This window comes from Cyclopterus lumpus, chromosome 3, assembly GCF_009769545.1.
Source record: "Cyclopterus lumpus isolate fCycLum1 chromosome 3, fCycLum1.pri, whole genome shotgun sequence".
Lineage (NCBI taxonomy): Eukaryota > Metazoa > Chordata > Actinopteri > Perciformes > Cyclopteridae > Cyclopterus > Cyclopterus lumpus.
Window position 1 is genome coordinate 16981773 of NC_046968.1, and position 13038 is coordinate 16994810.

A 13038-nucleotide genomic window follows, 5' to 3' on the forward strand; every position below is an offset into this window, starting at 1 on the left:
GTATTCAGAAGGGACAATTTAGAGTCGGGTTCCCCTCCACTGAGGCCGACGATGTGTCCGGTGCTGCACCGCTGCACGCACATCTGCTTGTGTAGCGAACCTGCTACTGTGGAGAGCGGGACTATTGTAGGCTACCTCCTCCTTTCCGCCACAAGATGGCAGCACTGACTCGGAAACAGCGCTGCGGGCCGGGAGTGGGCTCATAAGTTTGTGGCGATGTAGAAAACAAGACAACCCCCATTTGACAAGAAGTCTTTTTGGTGGACACTGCGGGCTATAAATCATCCATCTTATTCAATTGAGAAGTTGTCAGTTAAAGCAGCGGTTCTTGAGGTCCTATCAAAAAATAGGTATCAGCCAATGTGGTTTGCACGGTTGAAATTAAGTTGTGGCATAAAAATGTTAAAATTGTTATATATTTTTCTGTGAAGCATACATGCTGAGTAAATTGCTCCATTATTTGATTGGCAGAAAATGAATCCACAAGTTTGTTGATCAATTAATCGTCACAATATTTATTCAAACAAAAATGGTTCCACTTTCCCCTTTTACAAATGTGAGGTTTGCACATTTTAACAGTCTATAATTCATAGCTGCCATCTGTATAATGTCAACATTTTGGGGGGGGATTTTCTGAGATTTTATAAACAAAGGGATTGACAATTAAACCCCAAAATGTTTCTGACACATTCAAATCAAGTCTATACTAAATAAATAAATGTATGCATCAGTTGCAGGCCCTGTCATGTATGAGTTTAAAAACCACCAGAGTACCATGTGCCAGAGGTACTAACCAGCTTTAATTGAGAATGTGGTGGACGACTTGCAATATGATCAGTTAGATTTGTTTGATGTGTTCAATACAAGAAATGCACCTGAATTAATAATAGTATGGGGAGGAAAAACAGACCAAGTCAAAAAGAGCTGCATCGATAGACTTTTTTTTAATTCAAAGTGAATCTCAACAATAATACACCATAAAGTCTTATTTTGACAGTCACCAAAAGAGTCACCTGGAAAACCCGCTTAATGTGACAAAGTAGAGAAGGCTTGGTCACACCTAAATCACTGAGAACTAGAGAGGAAACACTATCGCAAACTGTAAAGAGACATCACATCCATAGTTAGTTTTCCCAGTCCTCATACTGTAAATATTGCACAGTGCAATTGCTACATGGCAAACTAGTGTAGCACAAAATCAAAAAGCTAAATGAAACAAAAACGAAAAAACAAAGCCACAAAAGTATACAGTTATTAAAACAGTAACAGTACAGATTTATTTTTGATGCGCAATCTAAACAGATGATTCCATAACTTGCAGTGGGAATTAACTTTGAAATTGACAGATTACCAGAAAAATAAGAGCTTGAGAAATCAAACCTCATCAAATCAAATCATAGAGAAGCACAGTAGTACATTTAGACCAAAACAGACCCTGAATTAACATCTCTAAAAGATAATACCGCAGCAGAGGATTGTTTTTTCCGAAAGTCATAACTTTAATTATAGTAATTTTACAAACAACTTTTATCTGTTAAACGTTACATGAATCCTCAAAAGATAAAAGAACTTAAGCCCAAGGTGTCAATCGTGTGGAAAATCAAAACAGTTTTAAGATTTATCTCCATTCTTTTCCTAACAAGTATGGGAGAGTTTATGCAGGCGCATTGCTGGTGAATACCTTTGGAGGAATCAAAACAGATTACATTTCACATGCTTATTATTGGGGAACTATTTCAAGCACTTATCTGACAAGTTCATGCCTTGTTGTCATGAGCTTTCTATCCCAAAATGACACTCGAGTATGATCAGTAAAGCATACAGGTGAGAACAAAGCTATCAAAATACATACAACCATATCAATGCAAGTGTTTACATGTGGAGTATTGAACTCATGACTGACTGGGCAGAGAAAGACTGGATATAAAGCACGGCTCATCCGATTGTTAAGGCCAGTGTTGTCTACTGTGCTCTGGTTTCCTCCAGCCTGCCTGAACTAGCACGATGGAAACACTGCTCTGAGCAGACAGCTTCTAGGCAAGCAAAGTGAAGCAACTTAGGTGTACATGCAAGGTAATGTAAAGCATGGAGATTATCTAAGAACACTTGGTGGTGCAATGACCGCACAATGGAACGTATTGCATCTACTGTTTAGTCAGAGTGACTATCCAAAGATTGTTGAGTGTCATATCTATCAAAGTGTGTGTTTGTGTGTGTGTGTTATCACAGGGGCTTTGGTGGCGGCTATCTGAAACGAGAGGAGCACCACCACCATGTACGTACATGCTCTCTGTTTTGTCTACAAGCTGATCAGAGGAGTACGAGTCCCTGGAATGTTGTTGTAAAGAAGTCCTGTTTGTGTTTTAAAAAGAAATAACTGTATTCCTGGTCATCTGGCCGTTAAAAGACTGCCTTCTCTATATGGTAACGGACTGTTAGTGGATTATTTGCCTTCCTCGTCCAATACGAGGTGAGGAATCACCATCTTGAATTCTCACTTTCTGAAGCTCAAGGCACATACACAGCGCTGCTCACACTGTCTCAATTTCGTTAAGGAACACATAACAATGACCAGTTTTGCGTGGACAAAACATTATTTTGATATGAGACACTCATAAAGGGGAGAGCGATCTGAACACAAGGCAGATTAGAATAACAAACTATGAAACTGATAGTCTAGCCAGATATACCATTGAACAGTTTACAAAGGTTACAATAAAGATTTGTTCAAATCAATTTAACAGTAAAACAAGTTGTAAAACATTATTTTGGAACAGAAACATTGGGCTAATTTGTTTTTGGACAGACAGTCTAATCGCCCCAAACCTAATCCCACCCACCTGTGTGAGTGCTTAGTGGCGATCATGTTTGTGTGTAATTGGTGGAAACATTACAGAAGTTATTCAATGAACATAATGTTTTTTTCGTTTTTTTCCTGGCATCTCACAGTGCTCTTGTAACATAGAAGAGAGTACTGGTAGTATACCGTGTATACGTACAATGAAAAAGTTAAATCAATCCTGCAAGCTACAGCTTCAGATGCATACAAAACATCAATATGAAAACATACAAAAATTAAGTTACAACGGTACATCATTTATATGCAGTGATGAGCCCAAAAGGTTAATAAGGATAAAATACTGATGCAAAAACACACACCCCGAGAAACAACGAATGCAACTAATGTTCATCATCAGCAATACAGTAGTTATAATGACACTCCAAATATGAACGCAAAACACAAAAATCAAAACCACTTCTATTTCAGATCATTAGGGACCTATACAAAAATAGCAACACTAGGTTTAAACTCAGAGAAATCACCCTAATTTCACAGCTATCGAAGTGGCAATCATGTAGCAGCTTATCTATGATACATTCAAGAAAGAAATGATACGACTTATTAATTGCCCAATAAGCTAGACAAAACCTCTGCAGTCTTTTTTTTTTTTTTTTTTTTTTTTTTTAAATACTATTTTTTTGTTTGTTTTAATTTAACCCCATTCTACAACTACAGTATAACTGAGGTCTATGCAAACAGAATAGCTACCTTGCTCAGGAAATGAATTACAGTCTTTGGTGCTGCACAAGCAACTTCATTTGAAAATAAAAGACAAAGAACACACACACTTAACTAGTTAAATGAACAGATTATATATAATATATATATATATATATATATATATATATATATATCTCCTCCCTGACGGAATGTATAAAATAAGCAGTCGACACCGATAAGCCTTAAGCCTTTAACAAATGGTATAATGTGAAAGGGAAAAGTTAACTTCGTCACACATGCATAAATGAGAGAATTGCACACAATTAACTCACACCTTATCAAGCATCTGTACTAAATAGTCTAGCTCTATAATATATGTCCATATATGTGAGTATATCGAATACTGCATGGTTTGCTCAGGCTTAGAAAATTTCATACCGTGAATTAATTTGCATTTCTTTCTTTACAAAGCCACGCCCACCACATCTAAGAAACAAAGTGAAAACACTCAAAATGAAAATACAAAGACAAAAACTAAAACAAAATCAACGACTATTTAGATTGTATTGCAGTTTCATCAAACAGTACAAATACTGTTTGTAATAATAGTTTCACTAAATAGAGAGTGATCATCAAATATTAAGCAATACTCAGTACTTGCACTTTGTACACTAGTTCATTCGGGAAAAGGAAGAATGAAAAAAACAAAACTTTTTAATGAAACAGTAAGCATTCGCAACAGCAAAGCATGCTGTTCTTCTTGAAAGAACAGAAAAGTAACTCACTACACACTGAAATATACACCGACTCCAAAAGATAAGCACCGCTTATCACATCCATGCAGGCTATGCATTGACATATACACGAGTGCATATATATACTCAGACATAGGATGCATCGACTGATTGGAATTTCAAGTGCTGCAGTCCAGTACATTAATATTCATGTATATAGTCATATATAAGTAGTAACATTAACAACCTCAAATATGTAAGGCACTATGGCTGGGGACAGTTATACAATGCAGCGAGTCTCGTGACACAAACAATAAGAGCAACGTCTATGCATCTTTCCGTTTACATTTTTGCTCATGCAAGACCACATGCAGCGTGAGGAACAACCCTATATAAATCGGTTAATTGACTTGACATTGCTAACACCAAAAGACACCGAAAAGGTACAAATACTTTCAACGCAGTACAACATACACTGTGGACAACTTGTGAATCTGTCAATCTAGAGATAGAGACTGGGATGGCTTTACAAATATGGATGTGTCTTGCACACGTAAGAAGGCAATATAGAAAAATAGCTGGGATCAGGGGTGCAAAGTCTAACTATTCAACACCACCCCAATTATTTTACCTGTTTGAGGAGTATTTGTAGAAGATCCAATGCAAAGATATATATCAAATGTGCAAAATACACATTAAGTGTGAGTTTAGCTACTCATTCATTCTTTCATTCAATCATTCATACATTATTTCCTTCTTAATGTTTGCCCAAATCAACTCCACCATTGGAACTCTTTTTTTCTTTTCTTTTTTTTTTTAAAGCTTGAAGTTCAATGACACAAGTCTACATGATTCAAAAAATAGCTTGCTTTCTCTGTGGTTGTGCCATGGTTTTGGAAACGAGAACCATGTTGTTTGTGGTCTAAGATCGATTTCACCCTGCTCAATTAGCCCTCAGGTGGTATAAAGGGTACCTGGGCCATCATGCTCAGATGTAAGGGTACTGGTTTATTTTGGTGGGGCTGAGAGGGAAACTGGCGTAGGCGGGCGAGGCAATGTAGGAGTGCGGGGGAAAGAGGGGCTTGAATTGGCCCTGGGGGTGCAAGGTGGGGGAGGGCAGCAGCCGGGGGTTGATGCCCACTGTGACCTGATGCACGATGCCTGCTGGGTGGGAGATGCTGTAGGTGGGCTGGAGGACGGGGCGGGAGGCTACAGGGGAAGCCAGGAGGTGGGCCACGGGTGCAGCTGTGACCAGAGGACCAGGAGGGGGGTAGGACAGTAAGGTGGGCTGGGTGTGCGGGTGGCCCCCAAGGTGGGGGTGGGGGACCGTAGAGTGATTTGGGCTGCTGTGGGACAGGGTGAATGTGTGCCCATGCATGGTAGGAGGAATATAGGCCTGCGGTCTCCGGTGGGCATAGTTGCCGTTCCATTCCTGATGGCAGGATCCGAAATGCTGCACCTGAGAGAGAGAGAGAGAGAGAGAGAGAGAGAGAGAGAGAGAGAGAACCTGGCTAATAAGATTCACCGTCTTCATCGACAGTTTGTCTTAATAAGCCACTAGATGCTGCTGTTTCCACAGTTTTACATTATTAAGCCAACAACAATCCTGACATTCATCTCATCTTAATTTATGTGTATACCATTACAATAGCATATTCATTCCCTTTGTCTTACCAACAATACATTAAATTAGCAGTATCACAGTAAGAGGCCTTCAAACTTCAACACGAAATGTTCACCAACCAACAGTGAGTCATTTTGAGCCAAGCTGGATGATTTGTTAGCGACAAAAGCTGCTGTGGCAGATGAATTAAGTTCCATTTGCAGTATGATGTGTGCTCTTGGCTGCTGCTCTGCTATAACAAGGAAATAGTTGCAATTCAAATGTGCTTTTTATCGCTTAAAATGTGAGTGTGGTCACACACACTTTAGAACTTGCACTTTCTGGTAGAGTTTGCTAGCTTCTTCACATAACACACTAAAGGCAGATGCTAGGATACAATGACATGATATACAATTAAATATATTGTACAATCTTTCATAAGCATAAACTCTCTGAGGCCATAAAAATGCTTATACTCTATATTCTGCTTGATCAATGGGGCCAACAGTCTCCAATGTTTCTCTTAAAAAGTTGTGTATGTTGATTACTCATGTGTAGATGCGTTTGTGTGATACACGCATGTGACTGCATGCGCTCACCTGCCCAAAGCCTAGAGGCTGCTGTTGCCGGGGCTGGAATGCAGGGGTGATCTTCTGCGGCCTGTTGAGGAGGGGAGTGGACTGGTGATGATGTCGACCAGGAATGCCTCGCCCTTTGGACTGGCATGAAGACTCTAAGAGTGAGGTAGGAGGTCACGTAAAGAGCGACGGATGGAGAAGCACAAAGAGATGGAGATCACGTATTAACGCAGGCATGGTGACCCACTATCAATATCACAATGTAAATAGAGGCAGGCAAAAAAAAAAAAAAAAATGCAACCAGGGATTGGATCCAACTACAACTGCAGAAAGGGCAAGGTCTGTAAAAGGAGGCTCATCAGTGATTTCAGCTGTGTTTGATCAGGTCCAAACCTTTAAACATAGTGACATATGTCTTCTTAATATGAGCTAGGTGATTATAAATAGCTATGTTTGGGGGGATCTGGGAGGAGTTGCTAACTAAGCTTGTTCATAGAGCTTACAGTGGGGTCAGACCACCAGCTATAAATACACCTGGTAGCACTAGAATAGCAAACTGTGCCCTTTTATGTAGGACTTTAGTTGCAATAGGTTGTGGGATGGAGGGGGTGCATCTTTTGACATGAAAGGCAATATGACTCTGCGTGATTTGTTCTGAGGATTTACAGTTGAACCCTCCACTTTAAAATACTTTTAAAGAGGTAGCTTTTAAATGTACTCAGTTGCTGAGAAAGACAGCGATGTCCCACAGCTGTTAATAAAGCTTTCATACAGCATGCGTAACTCCAGAAAGAATCATTTATCAAGCATTCATTTGTTTATGACAACCAGATGTGTTCATGTTCTCTACTTGACATCCATCTTTTTTACATTTTATTCAAGACATTAAAACATTGTGGGGCAATTACACATGTCTTATGCAGCTTTAAAAAGTGCACATCAACACATGTACAGGGGCACTCAGTCAGTCTGGAGCCAGAGTAAGGAGTAATGACAGCAAACAAATATGCACTCCAGAGTTCAGAGCAGATACTTCAGGGCAGGTCACCCATAATCACCTGTGAGAACCTCTGTGGTCTACAAAGACAGCGTAATCCCAGACCATGTGACCTGTGGAGCAGACAGCAGCAGTGGTGACTGGATCTTTGAGCTAGCATGACCTACTCATGCACTTGCTAGTCTTCTGAGTGGGTAACACCATCAGTGTGTACTGCAGATACAAAGCAACCGAGTGTGCAGAATAGATTATGTCCCGTCATCTGCTTTATTCATATGATCATTTTGGTTTAGCGATAACCCGGGTTCAATACACTGGTCACTTTCAGCAGCTCTTGGGAACAACAAAGCACACATTTCAGATTGTGCTCTTGACACCAAATATAATCTTTTAGGTAAACTCAAGGTCGGACCTAAATACGTAACATACTGAATGGCTTTGTGTTAACAATGCATCATATGTCCAGGTTTACCTGTGTTGCCATATGTTTCACTGACAGCAGGGTAGATGTTGTTGTTCTGCACTCTCATTGGAGGCACCACAACAGTACGAACTGTTGGCTTGCTGGGCTCGGTCTCCGGGGCAACGCATGCAATGCGGGGCTCGCAGTTCTGGTTGCTGTCGGCGACGAACCGTTGCTGTGTGAAGGGTCTGTTGATATGGCCAGAAGCGTCTGAGGCAGGCGAGCTGTCCACTGTGTCACAACCACCCTCCTGTTCGTCATCGGACATACTGCAAGAGGGCAATCGATGAAGAAGAAAGTTACGGCTAATAGAACCAAGATAAACATTTGTAGGAGCCATGTCTGAATCGGTTGCATTGACAATACCTGTTGGGGTGTTTGCAGGGCGAGGTGCTGGACTGGGCTGAGGCTGAAGAGCTGGTGCTGAGCGTGCTGTCTGGACTGCTGAGGGAGCAGACTCTCTCCATACTGACAGTGCTCTGACACGCCTCACAATCTGCACTACCCTTACACCTGTGTGCAGAGAGAATCAAATTAAATAAGACACAACATTTTTTTAGAAAGAAATTAGAACTATTGTCAGAAGGAACCTGATGGTCAGCACTCACTCCCCCATTGAGTGCCTTTGTGCGCTCTCCTCTTCGTCGCTACTGATACTGATGACACTCACAGTCGGGCTCGCTATGTCAGAGATCACCATTGCCTGCCGCTGCTCCTGCGAAACTGAAAGCTCCTCAGAGTCTGGCTCCACTTTGAAGCAGTTGTCATCATCCTCCTCTACATGCTCTGTTCCTTGCTCCACTCCAGCAGTATGCCCTTCTTCTGGGAATCTGGCTTCTACCTGCTGCACATTATTTGCTGTATCGGCCATCTTTGGGGACTGGCATGCTATATTTTGGACGTTTGTGTTTTGGGAGAAGTTGCTGCCCCTATTGAGGAAAACAAGTCACTGTCAGCATCGAAGAACCTCTTTTAGTTTGTGTCTTTGCATTCTAGTAGAAAACAGACAAACTTGCATGCCATACCTGTTCACACAAGGCTTGGCTCTCTTGTTGGCAGCTGGCTGTGGCCACACCACATGTGCAATGCCTATGTTGATTGGCTGGTGGGTGGACATGGTCATTTGGTTGGTTAAGAATGGCTGAGAATGTGCAATCATGGAGCTGTAATGGTTACCATGGGGACGCACTTTCCTGCAGTAAGGAAACAGAACATTGTCATTTGAGCCAAAAGTCTTTAGCACCATTACTAACAAAATAGTCTCCGTCACTAGTCCCAAGGGACACGTATGACTCATCGATCATTATTATTCAGGGGAGCAAGCGTGCTGTATCAGAGCAGTACAGCCCTTCCCAAGGGTGTACATTGCAACTAAAGGTAATAAAGAACTAGCTATTTAAAGCACCAGAAATATTGCTTTAGATAATATTACATATTTGAACTAAATAGAACATAAAGAATGGACAGGGACAATGCATCAAAACGATTTTGTGCTGTAACCTCCAGAAACAGACACATTGCTTACCCCCAGTCACCCAATCTTTGTGAGCTGGCCACAGTGTCAGATGCCAAAGTGGTTGGTGGAGGAGGCACTGATGTCACCTGCTGCCAAGTGGGCACCAAGATCTGCTGTGCCCGGTTGGACCAAGCCTGTTGGAGTTCAGAGGAGCAAAGCAGTCACATCGAGTAATTTTTCACTCAGCTATGCTTTCACTAGCTTGCCATCAAAGACACACTTTCAACTTCATTAACATTCAGCCAAGTAAATGAGTCTTTGTATTTGAGTTTTTTTTGTCATTCGATTTACTTTAATATTAAATAAATGATCTATCAACATATTTACCTGATCTACACTTACTAATGAGGCCAAGCTGTCTCTCCATCTCATCCTATGTTCTTTGAGCTTTATTATTAATCACTCCTTACCTGTGTGATGACTCCAGGTCGGATTTGTATGGGCTGGATGGGAGGTACTTGAGTGACCAGAGGCAGAGAGCCCTCCATTCGAACAGAGTAGCCTGCTGGTTTAGCTGTGTTGGTGGGGATTCCTGCAGGGACAGTGGACAAGACATAGTTGACTTTAAGATATTCAGATTAATCTCCACTACGAATAATAAACAAGTGAAATACGGATTTACACCTCCTACCTTGAATGGTTGGGGGACATAGAATGAGTGCCTGCTGAAATGAATCGCTGCATCCAAACTGACCACTTCCTGTCTGCAATGGTATCCCAGGGTGCATCACTGATTGGGCTGATGGGACTAATCCCTAAAAAATTAAGGAGGGATATGACTGGACTTTTCTGAACAACAATGATCAACAATAGCACAAAAAAGCCAGTAGATGGCAACATCTCTGTCAAGAGTTGTCTGTATTTTAGCTGGACAGAGCCCAGGGACCTCTCGTTCTGAAAGATTAGACTTTGTGGTAAATTACCATCGTAACCTCTAAGATATGGCGTATCTTCTCCAGAGGAAGTTCAGGGTACAGAGTCAAAAAAGTATCTAAGGCCCACTTTCTTACAAATAAGCTGCTTTAAGAAACCCATTAGGCAAAGGCAGATTATTTAATAGTTTCTTCTTATAAAATGCTGCTTGTAATCTGTTGAAATTGCCCATGATTGGAAACCTTTTGATATGAACATGCTCAAACTGAACCAATACAGGCTAACCGAGGTTAGATTTCTTTTAAAGTTGGATAACTAAAAGGCCGTCAGACAATGTTGAACTTTCTCTTTGAGACAGTCCTGAGGGCTAAACAAAGAAACAAAGCATATGCCTCTGCTTCATTACTGCTCTCGTGGCTGGCTATAATTACATTTATTGAATAACGAGAACTAGGCCTATATTGTTCTGCTGCAGCTTCTGCATTCCCCATATAAATGATAGCACAAACAAAGCAGCCTTTCAGAGGATAATACAAAAAAAAGCCACCACATGTTCTTGTTAAATTTTTCTGAAGAACAAAGATTTACCAGTTTATGTGTGTGTGTATGTGTGTGTATATATATATATATATATATATATATATACATACATACATACATACATAAATACATACACACCTTTTCACATTCCATACTCAGAATAGTGGCCTTTGAATAGACTTTAAGATGTTTGGCATTATAAAGATCCAATACCAAAAAAGGGTCAGCTTGTTTTTTTCCTCAGCAACAACGCTGATTTGCACCGTTGCCATGACCTCAGAAACATGACGTGATTTTGTTACCATGACAGCAGTGCCAGGACGCATAGGATGGGCGAGTCGGCATACACGAATGCCATAAAGTCGAGAAAATTGTCTACGTGATCAGTCTTCACAAGAACAGATGAACAGAACAACACATTGCATGTCAATGAACCACACCATCTGTGATTATTCAATCATTCAAATATTGTCATATTTTCTTTAATTTAGGAAACAAGAAAAGTGTGTAGATAAAGATGAGAGGGTCGGCTTTGGCAGAGGTCTGCGCTCTCAGAGAGACCTTCTAGTTTTGAAATGTTATAATTCCCTGATTTAAAGATGAATGTGGCTAAGTGTAATAACATCCCCAAGCACACATTCACAGAAATGACAAATCCTGATGCAAGCACATCTCTAACAACTTACTTGAGTGTGGACACTGGCAATCTTGCTGAATGGGTGGTTGACAGAGGAAGCAGCTGTTGTGGTTACAGTTCTGATGAAAGGCCCTTTATTTCGGTTGGCCGCCTCATAAGCAATTGGACGAGTCCAGCAAACATCCATAATGTGGAAACACGACTTCACACTGCAGACAGAGGACAGTTCAAGTTATAGAAGGTCAAAATGACAACATGTTGGAAAATCTGAGACAAAGGCTACTCACTGGTTACTATGGGGAAAGTCAAGCAAGTGTTGCATTGTCACAAAGGGGTGGCTGAGAGCTTCGGCAGGGGTAATCCTCTCCTCTGCATCAACCAACAACATCTTTTTCAGCAGGCCCACAAACTCCTGACGGTCTGCCTTCTCTGCCAAAAAGTCACTACCTTCCAGATTCATCACCAAGTTCACCTGGAGGACAAACCATCTACTGCTGAAACTACAGATCAAAATAACTGTTCATCCACAGAATTATACATTAGAAGAAAAGGGGAATATTACATTACACTAAGCTCTGTGTATGATGAATTAAGAAATGTTTTGATATGATACCAATGTCCTAAGAATGACGAACAATGAATGAAAAGCAATTTACTCATGAACATGAATTCTCAAGAATCTCTGACGAGCATTGATGGTTGCCTGGGGAATTTCAACCCATGGTTTCAACAGTATAATAAGGGAAACGTGAACCTTCACTTTAAATTGTTTTTTAACATTTAACTTAAGGGAAGTTAAGCAATAACATGGGTGTACTCTGTTTATCCAGCTGTGGGTGTACTTCCTCTGGTAAAGACCCTGTAGCCTAAATCGTCTAAACATTTGATGTTGAACTTCTTCTTAAGTCCTGTTAGGTACATTGTGGTCCGAGCAGCTGAACATACGTGCGCCATGTCATCCATACAGCTGAAGATGTACTTCCTGGCTTCCTTTGATTTCATTCCAGTCTCCTTCTCATGCTCATCTGTTGACTACAGAAAAAGAAAATGTTTAGTGGGTATGCTAACATATGATTTTAACAATAGGTTTATAGTGAAGCCAATCAAGCCATATTTTGCAGGTGTGCTAATACTCCTCACCTTTAGTCTCCATGTTGCATACGGTGAGTCGGACTCTTTGCAAAAGAACCGTGTGGTCTTTGTCCCCAAATTCAATAATGGTACCCCTGGCAAACCTTGTGTCTGAGAAATGTAGCGAATCTGTTGGACATAAGGAGGGAAGCAAGGAAGAAAAAAGATTATGACCAGAAGAAGAAAATTGACATTTTCATTGGTTTAAAAAAGGAGCATTTGCACACTCTCTCTGAAAACAACACAGCATCGGAGCACTTTATACTAATACCCTCTTTTATGTACTGATAATTACACCGATGTTAGGTAATTCAGAGTGACATCACACTACATCAAGTCCCTCATTGTGGACGTGCACATGTTGCTGACAGCTGCAGAGACCTTGAAGATGACACATTCCTGACAAATGGCTAGATCCAAATAAGACCCCTGAACTGAGTGTAGCTTGTGTTTATGATCGCCGA

At 40.9% G+C, this 13038-nt stretch overlaps 1 protein-coding gene across 2 annotated transcripts in view; it reads right to left on the minus strand.

The window, feature by feature from the left end:
* Positions 1-925: 925 nt before the first annotated feature.
* Positions 926-13038, minus strand: part of hipk3b (homeodomain interacting protein kinase 3b) — a 37226-nt gene continuing 25113 nt past the window's right edge. The window contains exons 4-17 of one of the 2 annotated variants that reach the window (XM_034559710.1): positions 12584-12703; positions 12389-12475; positions 11731-11915; positions 11493-11652; positions 10025-10148; positions 9804-9925; positions 9403-9527; positions 8903-9070; positions 8486-8806; positions 8244-8390; positions 7887-8146; positions 7476-7527; positions 6439-6572; positions 926-5695 (exon numbers count right to left, since the gene is read on the minus strand). In XM_034559710.1, coding sequence (XP_034415601.1) covers positions 5184-5695; positions 6439-6572; positions 7476-7527; positions 7887-8146; positions 8244-8390; positions 8486-8806; positions 8903-9070; positions 9403-9527; positions 9804-9925; positions 10025-10148; positions 11493-11652; positions 11731-11915; positions 12389-12475; positions 12584-12703 — 2517 coding nt within the window. In that variant the 3' untranslated portion in view covers positions 926-5183. The remainder of the gene's footprint in view (positions 5696-6438; positions 6573-7475; positions 7528-7886; positions 8147-8243; positions 8391-8485; positions 8807-8902; positions 9071-9402; positions 9528-9803; positions 9926-10024; positions 10149-11492; positions 11653-11730; positions 11916-12388; positions 12476-12583; positions 12704-13038) is intronic. The other variant, XM_034559717.1, reaches the window with a different exon arrangement.